The sequence below is a fragment of the Arachis ipaensis genome, chromosome B09, assembly GCF_000816755.2.
Source record: "Arachis ipaensis cultivar K30076 chromosome B09, Araip1.1, whole genome shotgun sequence".
Lineage (NCBI taxonomy): Eukaryota > Viridiplantae > Streptophyta > Magnoliopsida > Fabales > Fabaceae > Arachis > Arachis ipaensis.
Window position 1 is genome coordinate 29,279,758 of NC_029793.2, and position 21,270 is coordinate 29,301,027.

Here is a 21,270-nt window from a genome sequence, read left to right on the forward strand (position 1 = left end):
TGCAAGAAGAAAGCTCATGAAAGCCGGGAACAAGGAATTGAGCATCGAACCCTCACCGGAAGTGTATCCGCTCTAGTCACTCAAGTGTATAGAGTTGATCACTCAATTCTCTTCTAATCATGCTTTTTAAGATTTGTTTTTTATCTAACAATCACGATTATTCAATGCATGCATACAAGTATCATGAGGTCTTATTCATAAGTTGTAATGGGTCTAGGATAAAGGTAGGGATGCATATGGTCAAGTGAGCTTGAAATTTGAATCTTTGATTAAGCTAAGCTCTCACCAAACACTTATAACAACCTATAAAATTCTAATACAATACCTAGCTACCCATGATTTTCACTTTTTTTCACACACTCATGCATTCTCTTTTTTATCACCACACATATGCATTGATTTTTGTTGAACTTTACTTTGGGCATTTTGTCCCCTTTTTATTACATTTTTTTTCTATATATATATTTTTTCTATGTTTATTTTTCTTTTCTTTTTCTCAATTTCTTTTTTCAAACTAAAATATATACAAGAACATCAATGCATATGGTTTAAACATTTAATGCATAAGTACATACCCAATTCCCAAAATCTTCAACAAAAACACACTTTTACCTCAACCAATGTCCCAAGTTTTCCATACCCAAATGATACACACTCTCGCTAGCCTAAGCTAATCAAAGATCCAAATTAAGGGATATTTATTATTTTTCACTTAGGGGTAGTGATGTGCTACAATTAAGAACAAAAGGGATTAAATAGGCTCAAAATTGGCTAACAATGATTGATGAAAAGTAGGCTATTTGGGTAAGTGTGTTAAATAAAATGATGGCCTCAATCATATAAATGCATTTATACATAGAATAATAGACATAAAGAATCAAACAAATCAAAGATTACAATCATAGAAAGAGAATAATGCACACAAGAATGGAAATAAGTGGTTATATGATGTAACCACACAATTGGGCTCAAAACTCACATCCTTGTCTTCTTATCTCAAAAACCATATTCCAAAATAAATTCTTCAAGCAAGTTCAACAAAAAACAGTTTTCTTGGAAAAGAAATCATCACCCTAACCAAGTAGTACTAACATAAAAAGAAGTGGTAGAATATATACAAACCCTAAATATCATGCACCCTATCATGCAATGCAACAACTAACTAACGAATAAAATTAAGAATTAGTGTTGAAAAAGGAAATTGTTACCCATGGAGATCGGTCGGACGACCGAACCTCCCCACACTTGAAGATTGCACCGTCCTCGGTGTATGCAAAGAAGAGCAAGGTGGACGGGTTGCTACAATTGATGAGCTCCTTCAAACGATTGTGCGGATGGACTTGTTTGTTGCCCCACTTAGAAGCTTCTCCTTTCCTTTCCTTCTTGGTGGCCAGCCTAAAAGGAGAGAAAAAGAAAGAAAATTAAGCCTACAACAAAGATATCAAAGTAAATAGAACATAAGCGGGGGCTAATGCCAAATAAGAATATGGTTCTCAACTACATGGTAGCTACAATATGTAAATGAGAAAAAAGTATAAGCTAAGGCATATCAACTAATCCTTGATGCAAGAGTAAAGTCAAAGCATAAGGGAATGCCATGAAGAGCATGTTGAGCATCAAGTTCAAACAAGAAAGAGTGGGTTATGAAAGATATTAAAAGTTCATGTCAATGCACAAAGGACGCAAGAATCATCGAAGGTTAAGCATTGACTTAGAAATTTCATCACCCAACAATATCAAGCAAGTCAAGAAGTACCAAAACTAACCAAGAAAGTCTCAATAATTGAGTAAGAAAGTTCAACACAATTATTAAAATAAGAAACTTAGAAGAGAAAACAAGAACAAGCTATAAAAACAAAATTAAAATGTAATGAATGAAAATAAGCAAATGCTACATACAAAAGAAAATGAAAAATAAGAAAAATGAGAAGTAAACTTTTGAAGAGAGGGAGAAGAAAGAAAGTAAGAAAGGAAGAAGAGAGAAGAAGAAAGGAGAGAAGAAAGAAGAAGAAAAGAAAAGGAAGAGAGAAGAGGAAAGAAAAAGAAAGGGAAAGAAACAGCGCGCGAGGCGAGCGTCGCCCACGCGTGCACGTGGGAGGCAGCAAGGACAAGCGACGCGTAAGCGTCGCCCACAAGTACGCGTGGGAGCCAAATTGTGCCATTTGCACAAAACCAGCACCACTCCAATGCAACTCTCTGGTTTTTGTACCAGGAATCCCAAAATGCCACACGACGCGTGCGCGTTGACCACGCTTACGCGTGGCATGCATTTTTTTTTAAGGAATATGAAAACAGAAACAGGCACTCTCCTAATCTATAAGCATTCTAAAGCAATCAAAATTTGAATTTAACAACAAATCTTTTGGTTTTTGAAAAATTTTCAAATACAAAACAACCAAAACTTACACTTCAAGCAAAATACAATTCAACAACAACTAACCTACAACTTAAGGTACAAATCTAATCAAACAAACCCACAACCAAAACACTAAAACTAGAATATGCAAAGAAGAAAACTACCTAACAATGGCAACCCAATTCATCCATTGATTATATATACAAGAGAATGGAAAGAGTTTACCTCGGTGGGGTGTCTGCCACCTAGCATTTTTAGTTTAAGTCCTTAAGTTGGACATTTTGGAAGCTCCTTGTCAAGGTGGTTTATACTTGTACTCATCCTTGAACTTCCACCAATGCTTGGATTTCAAGTAAGCTCCAAATCTTAAAATTGATGGTACCAAGCTTCGGTGAAGTTCCGCACAAGCTAAGGGCTCCTAAAATTGATCTTCATATTTGTCCGAATCCCAAATCTTATTTCCACACCCATCTTCTAATTGGTCATCATTGTTCCATCCGGGTGGTAAGCACATAGAATTCTCCTCCTAGACCCATACAATTTAGCACTCTTCCAACCATGGGACCTATGCCTTGAGGGTTCAACCCTAATGAGCCTAACATTGTTTTTCCAACCACTACACAATTCTCTCCTACTCTTGACTCCACAAAGAGCTCTAAGTTGCCCATCCGTCTCAAGCAAACCATATTCAAGTGAAAAAGTAAAGCTTAGGGATAAGAATTTTACCCACTTGAATGTCATGTTGGATGGTGGCTTAGGAAGGGGTGGTTCCAATGATCTTGCAAGTTCCACTCCCTTGTGCTCTTCCTTGACTACCTCCACCTCTTGGAAAGCTTCTTCAATTTCAATTCCTTGCTCACCAACTTCTTCTTTACACCCCTCATTGCTCAAACCATGTGTCGGAGGTTGTGCACGATCCTCCTTGTCATCAATTTCATAACACAATGAGGGAGGTTCATCAATTCCAAAAGACACATTGGTTGGTGTGGAATTATCTTCAATGATGGAGCTTGCTTCTTGCTTAACCTCTTCCTCTTGGTATCTTCCTTCCAATTCAATCTCTTCTTCATTGTTTGCCAAGGTTATGGGAGGTAAGGTATCTTCTTCTTTAATCTCTATGTCAAGCCCAATGGGAGAGGATTTAATTGTGGATAGAAACTCATTGATGATTGAATCCATCTCTTGATCAACCTCTTCAAAGTCTCCAACCATGACATACCTTGGAGGTTGTACACCCTCCTCAACATCAATATCAAGCTTCTTGGAAGAGGGCTCTCTACTTCTACATCCCCATGGACTTCCAACATCTCCTAGGTCTTCAACCACTTCTTCCGGCTCAATTGTCCCAACTTTCTCCCCTTGTGGCAATCCTTGCTTTAACTCCTCTTTTTCTCTTTGAAGCTCCAAATTCTCCTTCTCATTGTTCTCTTCAACTAATCCTCCACATTTAGCAATAAGGGTGTCTTGGATAGTTGAGCGCATTGATGCCAATTGGCTTATCACTTCGGTTAAGCTAGCCACCACTTCTCCTTGCTCTTGGCAACGAATTAAAAGTTCTTATTGTTCTTGCATTAGGGGTTAGAGAGATTGGTCCAATGAAGGTGGTGGTAGAAGAGAGGGTTCATTGTTTGGGAGGAAGGGTTCATAATTGGAAGGTAGTTCATCTTGGTAAGGGTATGGATATGGTGTATATGGAGGTGATTCTTGGGAGTAGTTATGTTGGAATTATTGTGGTTCTATGTATGGCTCATATGACTCATAAGGTGGTTGGTATGATGGATATGGATTGGGGTCATATGGAGGTATTTGGTGGTATGGAGCTTGTGAGTAAGGTGGTTCAAAATTATGTTGGGGAAGTGGTTAAAAGGCATATGGTGGTGGTTGTTGACAACCACAATGAGAGTCACCACATCCATTAGGTTGATATGCATTAAGAGTGGAATTATACCTATAAGGAACCGGATGTTGTTGCCAAGAAGGGTGATCAATTCCTTGAGGCTCCTCCCATCTTTGATTGTTCCATCCTTGATGCATGTTGTCATTGTAGTTCCCATTTCCTACAACATAATTTGAGCCAAACTCATAGCCAAAGGGGTGAGAATTCATAGTGAAAAAGGGAAACAAAGGCTAACAAAATAAGCAACAAAGTCCTAAACCAAACAAAAACTAACAAACAAGCAAAAAGCAAACATATTCACATATTCACAATAGCCAATAATATAACACCATCGCAATTTTCCGGCAACGACTCCAAAAATTTGAAGAGAAAGATGTTTGACGGTTCGGAATTTCACACAAAATAATTCCGTTGATAGTATAGTCCAAACTGAAAATCAATCCTCAAATCAAATTATAAAAGATTGGTTGTCACAAGTACAAACCCCAATAAAAATTAACCGAAGTATTTAAACCTCGGGTCGTCTCACAAGAAATTTCAATGAAGTGCTCAATTATTGGCTATGAAGGAACAAGGGGGTTTGATTTGGTAAAAGGGAAAGAAAATAAATGACAAGAAAAGTAAAGAAAACAATTAAAGAAAGTAATTAATAAAGAGAGACATTCATGGCAAGGATTGAGAATATAGGCTTTCTATCCTAGTCACTAATCATAACAGTGATTAACAAGAATTTATCTTATTTCGTCATCTCCAATGTTGGAAGAAGGTGTAAAGTTATCTTCCATGAGAGAAAGTCAAATAAGACTAGTTAATCTCAATCCAAAAATCCTAATCAACTCACTAATGGAATTAGTAAGAGATTAAAGTCAATGGAAATAATATTAACTAACAACTCTAGATCACCAATCTAAATTGGGTATTAATGACTCAAGATTGCCCAATTTCTCTTTCCAAGCCAAGAATGCTCAAAAAGCTACTCTAACATCCAACCGAGCATTTTGTCAAATACTTGGAAGGCATAAAAGGTAAGCCTGGCAAATGGCAAGAAATAGTAAAATCTACAACTACCTAATACAAAGAATCAACAATAACAACTCAAATTAACAATAAAAGAACATCAAACATCAAATTACATTAAAAGGGATCCAAATCCAACAAGAGTTCATCAACATAAAAGAGGCATAAAAGGGAAATTAACAAGAAAACTAAGAAAAACAAAGATGTAAGAACAAGAAATTGTAAAGGAAATAAGATGAAAACAAGAAATTGAACCTAGATCTAAGATGCAAAATAAACCTAAGAACCCTAATTCTAGAGAGAAGAGGGAGCTTCTCTCTCTAGAAAACTAACCTACATGATGCTATCCTACAACTAAGTGCTCCCCCTTTATCCAATCTTCAATTCTGCATGAAATAGTCCCTGGAATCAGTTGGATTTGGGTCTGGAAAGCTTAGAAATCGCCCTCAACATTTTCACTTTAATGAGATCACGTGCCCGCTGTGACGCGTACGCATGGGCCACACGTACGTGTCATCTGGCATTTTCCTTCTCACGCGTACACGTCGACTGGACAACCTCATCCTCACGCGTGCGCATCTGTCATGCATGTGCATCGATGTATGCACTCGAAATCCTTGTTTTTCCGTGAATTCTCCACTTTGCAAGCTTTTCTCTTCCATTCTTCCATCCAATACTTGCCTTATGAACCTAAAATCACTTAACAAACACATCAAGGAATCGAATGGAATTAAAGTCTATTAAATTAGCAAGCCCTAAAAAGCATATTTTCACACCTAAGCACAAATTTAGGGAGAATTAGAAAACTATGCTATTTCATTGAATAAATGTGAGAAAAGTTGATAAAATTCCCTAAATTCAGCACAAGATAAACCACAAAATTGGGGTTTATCAGATTGCTTATTACTCCAAATACAGTCGTACCCTGGAAGAGATCAAGCGTTCTGTTGTCCAAACAATCCCTGCTGTTGAGGGTTCTCCAAAGAAAACTCAGAAAAGAAAGGCCGAAGCTACATCTTCCTCACGCCAACCGTTAAGGAAAAGTCGACGAACACCTTCAAAGACTTCCAGGAAGGTAACTACATTCATACACTCATTCTTTATCTGAGACTCTTCGATAACTACATTTACTTGCAACTCTTTTAATTTCAATCTTTCTTTAGTTACAGTTGCAACCGTCAAGTGAAAGTTCTAATGAAAGTGAGCCATCTATCCAGAATATTCTTGCTGTAACCTCACAGTCGGAGGATACAATTGATTCAGATTCGGGCTCTCAATTAGTTCGAAGAACAAGACCTATTTCGGTAATATTATATCATTTTCACATATACTTCCATTTAGTCAAAATATATCTCAACTTACTGTACCTTGCATCTCAGCCTGTCACTGCTGCTCAATCAATCACATCATCTCTGGCACCTGACCAGCCACATCAACAACAACAACAAGACTTAGGACAAACCACATCTCACTCATCAATCCAAGCCACAGAGTCTGTTCAGCCTCTTCAAGTCACTTTTCCAATTCCGACTGGAACGCAGGTAGTTGACTTAACAAAGGAGCATACCCCTCATTCCCCAACACAAACTTTGATTGTTGGACATGTTTCTCCAACAAACTAGGCTAATACTTTTACCGGATTTCAGGTGGCCCCTGATTCGGATTCTCCCTCTCGAGTTGCTAAAACTGTTGTTCCCAATTCGGATTCTCCATCTTGAGTTCTGGAAACTCTCCCTTCTCTACAACGAACCTCCAGTCCTCCCAAATAAGCTGCACTTCAAACTTTCCCTGGTCAGGGATCTGGAGGTTTGGGTGTTTCTACCTTATCTACAAATGCCAGCCTGGTTAACCTGGTCACTATTTTGAACCAAGCTATTCAAGAAGATAAGGTACTTCTTTTTAGTCCTGTACTCATTGGTCCTTCTACATCTGGTCCTTCATCTGAATTGAATGTTAATGCTCGAGAACAACTTCTGTCACTTCTCAAGCTCCTGGACCATCCACCCATTGAGTGGACCAATAATGTAGCCCTGAACAAACTTTTGTTTGATCTTTTAAGTTTGTCTCTTGAACTCTATGTCCCATCCTCATACTCTGCCATAGTCAAACAATTCATACAAATTGCCAACAGGAGCGTAACTACCCAAGAAAAACTACAAGAGATCAAGGGTATAGTGGCTCAAATTAGAACTGAATCCGAAAGCTATGCTACAACTCTACAGCCAATCAAGGTTTCCCATGAAGAATTCGATTTAAGAATCTCTCAGGCCCTCTCCATTCAAGCTCACTATGATAATGAAGAGAGAAAACTTGAAGCAGAATTGGCTCAGATCAATGAAAGATTGGCGAAAATTCAGAAGAGGAGGGCAGATATAGCTACACCTTTAGCCACCGTCCAGCATGAACGACAACAACTTGTGCAAGAAATCGTTTCTATTGAGACCAAACAAGAAGAATGTGAGAAACAACTTGACGAAGCCCAATATGAAGAATTCGGACATGCTGAGACACTTTCAGCTCTAAACAATGAAAGGGTAAAGCTACGCTCATACTTGGGAGAGCTTATGGCGCCTTACATTTCTTCACCTTAGACTTCAGTACTTGTAATAGTTTTCTTTATTTTCAGACTTACGCATTTTAATCTTAATTTAGCAAACAGTGATATTGCTTCAAATACTTCCTATTTATCGAATTGATTATATTTTCGGATTCGATATCTTTGATTCGATATGCATTTCCCGAATATAATCCTATCACTTGGAAAGGGCCCTCCCAAGTATGGGACCATTTGCCAAGAATTCTTGATTTCTTTTTCATTGGCAAAATAACTTTTAAAACCAACTCACCTATACTGAAGTATTTCTCCTTTATTCGACGATTATAATTTCGAGCGACACTTTCTTTTTGTCGAATCATGTTTTCAAGCGCCAATATTCGCTCTGAGTCTAATTCATTCAACTCATCAAATATTGCATTCCAATAATCATCGACTGGCAAATCATTCTGTCTTGACACCCTCAAAGTGTTAAGATTGATCTCCAATGGCAACATAGCATCATGGCCATACACCAATTTATAGTGTGACGTACCTGTCGACCCTCTTGGTGAATTTTGATAAGCCCATAGTACTTGACTTAACGTTTCATGCCAAGTTCGAGGTCTATTTGCAATATGTTTTTTAATCAAACTTATCAGAATTTTATTTGCTGCCTCAACTTGCCCATTAGCCTGTGCATAGTAGGGGGTTGAAGTAACCATATTGATATTCCTCGAAACTGCAAAATTCTTAATTCGCTGACAAGTGAACATAGCCCCTTGATCAGTGCTCAATGTTTGAGGAATCCCAAATCGATGGATTATATGTTCCTCAATAAAATCTATTATTTCATTTTGCCCAACTTCTATTAAAGGAACTGCTTCGACCCACTTTGTAAAATAATCAATTGCTACCAGAATAAATTTATGATGTTTTGATGAAGGAGGATGAATCAATCCAATTAGATCCAAAGCTCAACCCCCTGGCCATGGCTTTATAATTGAATGCAACTCAAATGCTGGGATCTGTTGTATCGATCCATGCTTTTGGCATTCTAGACACGCCTTTGCATATTCAATACAATCCTTGATCATGGATGGCCAATATACGTGATTTCGATATAGCACCCATTTCATCTTCCTCCCAGCCTGATGAGCACCACATATCCCTTTATGGACTTCACCTAAAGTAATGTCTTTATCATCTTGACTTAGACATCTCGATAGACTTCCATCGATTTCTTTCTTATACAACTCATCAGCTATCAAGACAAAATGCATTGCTCACAATTTTACCTTTATATCGACTGGGATACTGTGATTATTTAAATATCCAAAAATAGGCTTCCTCCAATAATTATCTTCCCATTCACCTATACACAAAGCTTCCCTTTCATTCGCAGGCATCAAAATTTGATTTGGCTAGTTTTTTTACAGTTTCTGGGCCAATTCTACATCTCGAAGCAATTTGGGCTAATTCATTAGCGATCTCATTATGAATTCTTAGGATATGAACTAAAGAAACTTTTCAAAAAGCGGTTGACAATTCCCAAGCCGTTGCCAAATATTTTTGCAACTTCTCATTATTACATTTGAATTCCTTCGATAATTGTTTCAGGACTAACTGGGAATCCCCTAGGATTTGGACTTCCAAATCCCCTTTCCAATCAATATTTCAAGCCCAAAATCAAAGCTTCATACTCTGTCACATTATTCGAGCGAGGATATTTTAACTTGAACAGGAATTCTGATGGAATCCCCTTTGGTGAGATAATAAGAATTTCAACCCCTGCACCATCTTTGTGCTTCGATCCATCAAAATATAACTTCCAATAATCGACTTTAATGTCGAGTACATTTGCCCCCTGGTCATTCAGATTATTCGAATTATCAACTAAAAAAATCTGCAATGACCTGACCTTTCACAGCCTTGGTAGGGACATATTGTAAATCTAATTCTGTCAAAGCTAACATCCACTTTCCTAATCGACCTCGTAACAATGGAAAACTCAACATATATTTGATGAGATCAGTTTGTGCTATAACCTTTACTGATTTAGCCACCATGTAGCATTTTAATTTCATGCACATATAGTATAGGGATAAACACAATTTTTCTATTGGGGAATACCTTATTTCAATATCGGTCAAAACACGACTAAGGTAATAAACTATCCGTTCTTGCCCATTTTCATCATCTTGGACTAGCATACACCCAATTGTGTTTGCGGATGCTGCGATATACAGTTTCAAGGGCTCTTGAGGATGAACATTCACCATTATTGGAGCCTTAGATAAATAAGTCTTGATTGACTCAAATGCCTGTTGATGCTCATGAGTCAATTCGAACTGTGAATCATTCTTTAGTTTCACTAAAGGAGTAAACACCCTGGTTCGATCAAAAAGATTCGAAATGAACCTTCGAAGATAATTAATTTCCCCAAGAATAATTGCAATTCTTTTTTCGATTTCGGCGAAGACAATGCCAATATTGCATCAGCCTTGCTCTTATTGATAGTAATCCCTTTCTTATGAACAACAAAACCTAAGAAGTTCCCAGCCGATACACCAAAAGCACATTTCAAAGGATTCATTTTTAACCCCTTTTTCCGCATTGTAACAAATGCTTTCCTTAAGTGATCAATATGTTGATTCACCGAAATCGAATTGACCATAACATCATTAATATACACCTCCATAAATCTCCCAATATACTCATGGAATATAGAATTCATTGCTTGCTGGTAAGTTGCACCAGTATTTTTCAAACCGAAGGGTATAACTACTCACTCATAAGTGCCTAATGTCCTTGGACAATGAAATGCAATTTTGGACACGCCATCTTCTGTAATGAAGATTTGATTATATCCTGAATAACCATCCATAAAACTTAGAATTTTGTTTTTCGCTGCAGAATCGATCAACATATCTGCGATTGGCATAAAATACTCATTCTTCGAAGTAACATTATTCAAGTCTCTAAAATCAATGCACACCGTTAACTTTCCATTTTTCTTCATTACGGGAACAATATTCGAAACCCATTCAACATAACGTGCAGCTCGAATAAACTTTGCTTTAATCAACCGTTCTATTTCTTCCTTAATCTTTTGATTGATTTCTGGAGCAAAACGACAAGGAGTTTGCTTCACAGGTCGAGCATTTGGTTTCAATGCTAATCGATGTTCTACAAGAGAATGATCGAGACCAGGCATCTCATGATAATCCCAAGCAATACAATCTTTAAATTCATGTAAAAGATAGAAAAGTTCAGTTCGAATAGGATCTACAAGATCTTTACAAATATAAGTAATTTGGACATCGTCAAGAGACCCCAAATTAATTTCTTCTAAAGGATCTTGAGATTCAAATCCTTTTAAATGATCCTCATCTTTTACTGAATATTTTTCGAACCCAAAGGTTCTAAATCATAGATGCAATGAAAAGAAAAATCAACAGATTCATTAGGAATAACATGAACTTGATCATGTGCCTAATTAACATCAACTTTATTTTCAACCCAATGGACTTCTACTATTAGATCAGCAGTTCGTCTAACACTATCATTAGCATTACACATTGAAGAAAAACTTAAGCCATGACTAAACTCGATTGTAGACATCGAGCTGTTGCTACTAAGAGAAGAAATTACATTCCTAAATTATTCCACTTCATCAGAAGAACCACCTTTATTTTCTACAAAAGAAAAACTACTTAAATAATCATTAAAGTTACCAGGTAATCCGAGACATCTTGAACACGGTCCATGGAGCAATGCCTCGGATCCCTTAAGATGAACAATCCCAGCCAGTTAGGGTCACATTCAGATGTGGATGTCGCAACTTCACTGTTAAACCTTCTGAAGACAAGTAGCAACCCTCGCAGTTATAAGAATTCAACGCCCTGTCAACATTTAACGACTTCAGTTTTGGGTTATATACCCTGAAATCGACATGTAGCTGTTCAACATATAGATTCGAATATGTCTTAACAACTTCAGGCTTGCCATCCTTTGTCCAAAGGAGGACACTGATGAGCGGATAATTTATACGCTTTTTGGCATTATTTTTAGGTAGTTTTTAGTATGATTAATTAGTTTTTACTAAGTTTTTATTAGTTTTTAAGCAAAATTCACATTTCTAGACTTTACTATGAGTTTGTGTATTTTTCTGTGATTTCAGGTATTTTCTGGCACAAATTGAGGGACCTAAGCAAAAATCTGATTCAGAGGCTGAAAAAGGACTGCAGATGCTGTTGGATTCTGACCTCCCTGCACTCAAAATGGATTTTCTGGAGCTACATAAATCCAATTGGCACGCTCTTAATTGCGTTAGAAAGTAGACATCCTGGGCTTTCCATTAGTATATAATAGTCCATACTTTTCTCGAGTTTTGACGATGCAAACTGGCGTTTAAACGCCAACTTCCAGCCCTATTCTGGCGTTAAACGCCAGAACTAAGTTACAAGCTGGAGTTAAACGCCCAAACTGGCACCAAAGCTAGCGTTTAACTCCAAGAAAAGTCTCTTCATGTGAAAGCTTCAATGCTCAGCCCAAGCACACACCAAGTGGGCCCGGAAGTGGATTTCTGCATCATTTACTCATTTCTGTAAACCCTAGTTACTAGTTTAGTATAAAAACTACTTTTAGGGATTTATTTTATATCTTTGGATGTTTAGTTCTTAGACCTACATCTTTTCATATTGTACACGTTTGGAGGCTGGCTTCACAGCCATGCCTAGACCTTTCACTTATATATTTTCAACGGTGGAGTTTCTACACCCCATAGCTTAAGGTGTGGAGCTCTGCTGTTCTTCATGAATTAATGCAAAGTACTATTATTTTTCTATTCAATTCAAGCTTATTCTTATTCCAAGATATTCACTCGCACTTCAACCTGATGAATGTGATGACCCGTGAAACTCATCATCATTCTCACCTATGAACGCGTGCCTGACAACCACTTCAGTTCTATCTGCAATAGCTTGAGTGTGTATCTCTTGGCCTCCATTCCAAAAGATCGGAGTCTTCGTGGTATAAGCTAGAATCAATTGGCAGCATTCTTGAGATCCGGAAATTCTAAACCTTGTCTGTGGTATTCCGAGTAGGATCTGGATGGGATGACTGTGACGAGCTTCAAACTGGCACCATTCTGGGTGTTAAACGCCAGAAACAGGCACCAGACTAGCGTTTAACGCCAGAACAGAGCACCAAGTTGGCGTTAAACGCCAAGAAAGGGAGAAAAGCTGGCGTTAAACGCCAGAAACAAGCAGCAACCTGGCGTTTAACGCCAGAATTGCACTCTAAGGGAATTTTTGCACGCCTCAATGGAGCAGGGATGCTAAGTCCTTGACCCCTCAGGATCTGTGGACCCCATAAGATCCCTACCTACCCCACCTCTTCTTCTCTCTTCTTCACACATTTTCATAACACTCTTCCCCAAATACCCTTCACCAATCACCTCATTCACTTTTTCCCAAAACACCACCCACCTTCAAATTCAAAACTCTTTTTTTCCCCCAAACCCAACCCCAAATACACGAACCTAACCCTCCCCCCACTCCTATATGTACCCCTCATCACTCCTTCAATATCACACATCACAAACACCTTATACCCCCTTGACCGAACTCACCCTTACCCTCCATCTCCTCCATTTTCTTCTTCTTCTCCTTCATTCTTTCTTCTTTGCTCGAGGGCGAGCAAACACTTTAAGTTTGGTGTGGTAAAAGCATTGCTTTTTGTTTTTCCATAACTATTTATGGCACCTAAGGCTGGAGAAACCTCTAGAAAGAGGAAAGGGAAGGCAATTGCTTCCACCTCTGAGTCATGGGAGATGGAGAAATTCATCTCAAAGGTCCATCAAGACCACTTCTATGAAGTTGTGGCCAAGAAGGTGATCCCTGAGGTCCCTTTCAAGCTCAAAAGGAGTGAGTATCCGGAGATCCGACATGAGATCAAAAGAAGAGGATGGGAAGTTCTCTCCAATCCTATTCAACAAGTCAAAATCTTAATGGTTCAAGAGTTCTATGCAAACGCATGGATCACTAAGAACCATGATCAAAGTATGAACCCGAATCCAAAGAATTGGCTTACAATAGTTCGGGGGAAATACCTAGATTTCAGTCCGAAAAATGTAAGAGGGGATGGTTGGAGTTCATCCAACGCTCAATCATTCCCACTAGCAACCGGTCTGAAGTTACTATAGATCGGGCCATCATGATCCATAGTATCATGATTGGGGAGGAAGTGGAAGTTCATGAGATTATACCTCAAGAACTCTATAAGGTGGCTAACAAGTCTTCCATTTTGGCAAGATTAGCCTTTCCTCACCTCATTTACCACCTCTACAATTCGGCTGAGATTGTCATAGAGGGAGGCATCCTCATTGAAGAGGACAAGCCCATCACTAAAAAGAGGATGGAGCAAACAAGAGAACCCACTCATGGACCTCAACAAGAGCATGAGGAAATTCCTCATCATGAAATCCCTGAGATGCCTCAAGGGATGCACTTCCCTCCATAAAACTATTGGGAGCAAATTAACACCTCTCTAGGAGAATTAAGTTCCAACATGGGACAACTAAGGGTGGAACACCAAGAGCATTCCATCCTCCTTCATGAAATTAGAGAAGACCAAAGAGCCATGAGGGAGGAGCAACAAAGGCAAGAAAGAGACATAGAGAAACTCAAGAGCACCATTGGTTCTTCAAGAGAAAGAAGACGCCACCCTCACTAAGGTGGACCCATTCCTTAATCTCCTGGTCTATTTATTTTTCTGTTTTTGGTTTTGAACCTGATGTTTTATCTATGTTTTGTGTCTTTATTACATGATCATTAGTATCTTAGTGTCTATGCCTTAAAGCTATGAATGTCCTATGAATCTATCACCGTTCTTAAATAAAAAAATGTTTTTAATTACAAAAGAACAAGAAGTACATGATTTCGAATTCATCCTTGAAATTAGTTTAATTATTTTGATGTGGTGACAATACTTTTTATTTTCTGAATGAATGCTTGAACAGTGCATATTTTTGAAATTGTTGTTTATGAATGTTAAAACTGTTGGCTCTTGAAAGAATGATGGAAAAGGAGAAATGTTATTGATAATCTGAAAAACCATAAAATTGATTCTTGAAGCAAGAAAAAGCAGTGAATACAAAGCTTGCAGAAAAAATGGCGAAAAATAAAAGAAAAAGAAAGAAAAAGAAAAAGCAAGCAGAAAAAGCCAGTAACCCTTTAAACCAAAAGGCAAGGAAAAAATAAAAAGGATCCAAGGCTTTGAGCATTAATGGATAGAAGGGCCTAAAGGAATAAAATCCTGGCCTAAGCGGCTAAACAAAGCTGTCCCTAACCATGTGCTTGTGGCGTGAATGTGTCAAGTAAAAAGCTTGAGATTGAGCGGTTAAAGTCGTGATCCAAAGCAAAAAAAAGTGTGCTTAAGAACCATGGACACCTCTAATTGGGGACTCTAGCAAAGCTGAGTCACAATCTGAAAAGGTTCACTCAGTTATGTGTCTGTGGCATTTATGTATCCGGTGGTAATACTGGAAAATAAAGTGCTTAGGGCCACGGCCAAGACTCATAAAGTAGCTGTGTTCAAGAATCAACATACTAAACTAGGATAATCAATAACATTATCTAAATTCTGAGTTCTTATAGATGCCAATCATTCTGAACTTCAAAAGATAAAGTGAGATGCCAAAACTATTCAGAGGCAAAAAGCTACTAGTCCCGCTCATCTAATTGGAGCTAAGTCTCATTGATATTTTAGAATTTATAGTATATTCTCTTTTTTTTATCCTATTTGATTTTCAGTTGCCTGGGGACAAGCAACAATTTAAGTTTGGTGTTGTGATGAGCGGATAATTTATACGCTTTTTGGCATTGTTTTTAGGTAATTTTTAGTATGATTTAGTTAGTTTTTACTAAGTTTTTATTAGTTTTTAAGCAAAATTCACATTTCTAGACTTTACTATGAGTTTGTTTGTTTTTCTGTGATTTCAGGTATTTTCTGGCTGAAATTGAGGGACCTAAGCAAAATTCTGATTCAGAGGCTGAAAAATGACTACAGATGCTGTTGGATTCTGACCTCCCTACACTCAAAATGAATTTTCTGGAGCTACAGAAACCCAATTGGCACGCTCTCAATTGCATTAGAAAGTAGGCATCCTAGGCTTTCCATCAATATATAATAGTCCATACTTTTCCCGAGTTTTGACGATACAAACTGGCATTTAAACGCAAACTTCCTGCCCTATTCTGGCGTTAAACGCCAAAACTAAGTTACAAGCTGGAGTTAAACGCCCAAACTGGCACCAAAGCTGGCGTTTAACTCCAAGAAAAGTCTCTACATGTGAAAGCTTCAATGCTCAACCCAAGCACACACCAAGTGGGCCCGGAAGTGGATTTCTGCATCATTTACTCATTTTTGTAAACCCTAGTTACTAGTTTAGTATAAAAACTACTTTTAGGGATTTATTTTATATCTTTGGACGTTTAGTCCTTAGACCTACGTCTTTAGACCATCTTTTCATATTGTACACGTTTGGAGGCTGGCTTCACAGCCATGCCTAGACCTTTCACTTATATATTTTCAACGGTGGAGTTTCTACACCCCATAGATTAAGGTGTGGAGCTCTGCTGTTCTTCATGAATTAATGCAAAGTACTATTATTTTTCTATTCAATTCAAGCTTATTCTTATTCCAAGATATTCACTCGCACTTCAACCTGATGAATGTGATGACCCGTGACACTCATCATCATTCTCACCTATGAACGCGTGCCTGACAACCACTTCAGTTCTATCTGCAATAGCTTGAGTGTGTATCTCTTGGCCTCCATTCCGAAAGATTGGAGTCTTCGTGGTATAAGCTAGAATCAATTGGCAGCAGTCTTGAGATCCGGAAAGTCTAAACCTTGTCTGTGGTATTCCGAGTAGGATCTTGGATGGGATGACTGTGACGAGCTTCAAACTCGCGAGTGTTTGGCGTAGTGACAGACGCAAAAGGATCAATGGATCCTATTCCAACATGAGTGAGAACCGACAGATGATTAGCCGTGTGGTGACAGTGCATTTGGACCATTTTCACTGAGAGGACGGATGGTAGCCATTGACAACGGTGATCTCCCAATATACAGCTTGCCATGGAAAGGAGTATGAATGATTGAATGAAGACAGTAGGAAAGCAGAGATTCAGAAGGAGCAAAGCATCTCCATACGCTTATTTGAAATTCTCACAAATGAATTACATAAGTATTTCTATCTTATTTTATTTTTTAATTATATTTTAATTATCAAAACCTCATAATCATTTAAATCTGCCTGACTGAGATTTACAAGATGACCATAGCTTGCTTCAAGCCGACAATCTCCGTGGGATCGACCCTTACTCACGTAAGATTTATTACTTGGACGACCCAGTGCACTTGCTGGTTAGTTGTGCGGAGTTGTGAAAAGGAGTTGAGATTACAATCATGCGTACCAAGTTGTTGGCGCCGTTGAGATCACAATTTCGTGCCCCAGACACTTTGATTCACAGTAGATGGTACAGCCCCAACTCTGTGAATCCAGTCTCGACCCAGTAAAGCATTGTAACTTGCTTTCAATGGCACCACCACAAACACAGTGTTTCGTTCAGATGACCCTACTTTCACCCCCAAAGTAACCAGACCTTTTGCAGGAATAAAAGAGCCACTAAAGTCTGTTACAGCAATATTGGTGGGAACCAAGTCATCAGGATGCTTACCAACCTTCATTAGCATCCTTTCTGGTAAGAGACTTATTACTGCTCCACCATCAATCAAAACTTTATTTACTTTAATCTCACTCAAAGTAGTAGTAATATGGAGTGGGCGGAGATGAGAATTTTGCTTCTTAGTGGGCCTCAGAAAATACCCTGGTTCATCCTCATATTGGATGAAAGAAAAAGCCTCTTCAGCATCCATGTTATAGTCCTCTTCTGTATCACCTTCATACTCACCCAAATACTCAGTTGGAATAATCAAAATAGTTCCAATCATGTCATTATCTCCCTCTTCGAAATATTCTTCATCCAAGTCAACGTCCTTAACTTTGTCAACACTTGGAATTTCGGCTAACACCTTACCTTTATCCAACTTTGCAAGGGATGGAATGCCTTTTGGGCATGTCTCCCCATTATTTTTCAAAAATTGCTGCAGTCTCAGCGTCAAATACAGCATTACATCGAGGACACAAGGATACATCCCGATCTTTGATCTTTTGTTTTACTAAGAAATCTAGTAAGCCATCCCCTGCTCGAGGATATACTGATTGAACTTCCAACTCGAAATCGCCTAGAGCCACATCAAAGTCATAAGACATGCCAACCATATTTACTCCAAAACATGGTTCAACAAAACCAGCATCAGCGTCGAAAAGGATCAACATCAACTTTCATTTCTTTCTTCCTATCATTGAACTTCAAACGCCCTTCCATTATAGCCTCCTGAATTAAGTCCTTAGTCGAATGACTGGTTGCTTGGTGAAATTTACAATAAGGTTTTCCTTTTAAATCTTTCACCGAAAGTAAAGTTCTACCCTCAGGCAGAATTAATTTTTTATCTTTAAGCAACACATCAAAAATCTAATCAGATTTTGAAATATCAAAACTATATTCTTTTTCCGCTCTTTAGTTTTGAATCATTCAACTTTTCATTACTAGGGAGCTTTTTTAGTAAGGAGCAAACATATGGAGGACCTTTCTTAAGTTCAACCAAATCAACCTCTGCCTCGAGATCGAATTCCTCCTCTGAGGACTCCATGGTTACATAAGCAACCTTCTCCTTTCAAGTAAAAGGTTTACTCTTTAACTTATGTTCATTCCTATATTTCTCCTTTTCTTTTTTCATAAGTTCGACCTGATGAACCTTTTCAGCCAAATGGACTAAGTCAGGGATATGCACATTAAGTAGCTTTCGACGCATATAAAATCTTAACCCCATAACTGCTATGTTCACCACTTCACTTTCGGGTAATGACACGTAACATCTACTTCTAGCATTTTTGAAACGTATCATATAATAATCGATGGTTTCACCATCTTCCCGTTTCAAAGCAACTAGATCAGTAACTGCTACATTCAACTCCCCTCGGTAAAATTGAGTATGAAAAGCAGTTTCCAACTGATTTCATGTCGTTATCGAATTTGGTCTGAGATTCGAAAACTAAGTAAATTCATTCTTCGTTAACGAAGAAGGAAAAAACTTCATTTTCAAATTCTCATCGTTGGCTAAATTCCCAATCTCGACCAAATATCGAGCGACATGTTCAGTGATTGACTCTCCAACTTCCCCTGCAAATTTTGTGATTATCTTTGGATTTTTCACCCCTCTTGGCACTTCATCCATTTGTACAACTTGAGGGAAAGCAGACACAAAATGAGGTCGGTTCATAAAACCAACATTCAAACCAACTCGATTGAGCACTTCCTCCACAATCCTTGTGACTTGATAACGTTCACCACCATGATTAGCACGTAATGGGCGAGAACATCATCTGCATTTTGACCACGGGGAATTATCTGAGGATTTTCTCTATTTAAAACATTGTTTTCATTTTGAAATATATTTTAGAATCCTTCATTATTCCCCCTGGCATCATGCCTTTCACCTTCATCATAATCAAGGATTCGAGCAATTCGTTCGACTTGTCTGGCAAGGCGTTCGAATTTCAATTCGTGATCAGCCATCATGGGATTTAGAATTTTGGTCATTTGTTGAGTCAATAGGTTGACTAAATCATGATGACTTTCCTCTACATGTTGTCGAAATACCGCCATGGAATTAGAAGCATTCGATGTAGAGCCAACATTATAATCACGAGAGAACTCGAAATGTTTGTTGTGGGTTTTGAGAATTATTTACTCCATTTATACTCCTGAAAAGAACATGAGGAACAAAACTACTCACAGGTGGAGTATAACCAGGACAAAGGCCATAAGGGGGCTATCCAGTGGTTAATGGAGGCTGGACTGGTGGTAAGTTACCACGTGGATGAATATTATGTCCAACATTTTCAGTTTGTACGCTAGTAACCACCGTACTTTCACTTCCAACCAAACCTTCCGAACGTGATGTCACGTCCGTAGATTGCACAGTTATTGGTATGCTGTCATTGGTGGATGAACCACCATTCACATTTGACAATTCATCAGCCATGTGAATAATCTTTTCACTTCTCAATTTCATACACCAAATGACACCAAAAAATTATTTGACACACTTCAATTTAAAACTGTCCCACTAGGTGTGCCAATTTTTTTTGTCAATTTTTAGCAAATCAATGGTGGTTCGATTCTAATGGTCTGGGAGCGAAACCTACTCCTCTTTTGCAGGTACCAGTTCTATAAGTGCATCAAAGGTTCTCGAATTAGACGAGTATTAAAATAGGAAATAAGTTCGAAAAGTGCAAAAAAAAAATAAAAGAAGTGTAAAAGAAAAGATTTGAAAAGTAAACTGACTGAAATCGAAATGACTTGTACTGAATTATAAAGAAAGCGACTAAAATGCCTTCAATTTGATCCTAGGACTTTGGGCAAGAAACTTAAAAGATACTGAAACATAAATTGAGTGAATAAGTAAAAGAAACTTTGAATGTAAATCTGACAATAAAATTAAAGGATGCTTTGAAGATAAATTTGACAAGAAAAAGAAAGTTTACAGAAATTGTAAATAGAAATTTAAAGGCAATGGAAGGAACCCTACAGAAATCGAACTCGAATGCAGACTTAGAAATTTGCTGGGGATGTGAATGTACTTGAGTGTATTTCTGAAGAAAAGTTTCAACCCCTATTTTTTAAAACTTACTAATATTTATAACCTATGTCTGTAACCGATCATTAATAACACAATGCTGTCTTGTATGCGAATTCTTAGGTAACTGTTCCTGCTCTTTTGCTCATAGATGTTACCCATAAATTCCTCACTCAAAGAAAGCCTTTAACTTCTCTACTTAATGCAATCGTCCGATTCTTTATTCGAACACATGTTTGATTCTTCAATCGACTACTTGTTCAATATACCAAGATGTCTAGGTCGAATCCGTGTCAAATAACTTTTAATAAATACATGTACGTGCATCATTTCGACTTTTGCTTCTTTCTTGACCCTTCATCATTGTTTCGAATCAGCCTATTCTTTCGAAATAATTATTTTGACTAACAATTAGATCATCCATGGTCACTAACCAAGTAATTTTTGTCCAAAGAACCCACTTGACGGCATTATCTCATGACCAATTTGGATGTATATAGGATTATGTGAGAAGTTACAGGTTTGGTTCAAAAGGTTTACAGAATTTGTTTTCAAGAGACTAAAATTGAAATTAAAGAACTAGCATTTACTATTATATTTGGTGGTTAGAAAATAAAATTAAAATTTTAGTTTTAAGATACAAAATTTTGGTTTTTATATTTTTTCTAAAAAATAGAAATAAAAGAGACTAA

At 37.8% G+C, this 21,270-nt stretch overlaps 1 protein-coding gene across 1 annotated transcript in view; it reads right to left on the reverse strand.

Annotated features, from left to right (window-relative positions):
- Positions 1–21,270, reverse strand: part of LOC107615294 (2-alkenal reductase (NADP(+)-dependent)-like) — a 91,371-nt gene that overhangs the window by 54,711 nt on the left and 15,390 nt on the right. The window contains exon 5 of the mRNA XM_021111828.1: positions 13,572–13,587. Within this exon, the coding sequence (XP_020967487.1) occupies positions 13,572–13,587 (16 nt within the window). The remainder of the gene's footprint in view (positions 1–13,571; positions 13,588–21,270) is intronic.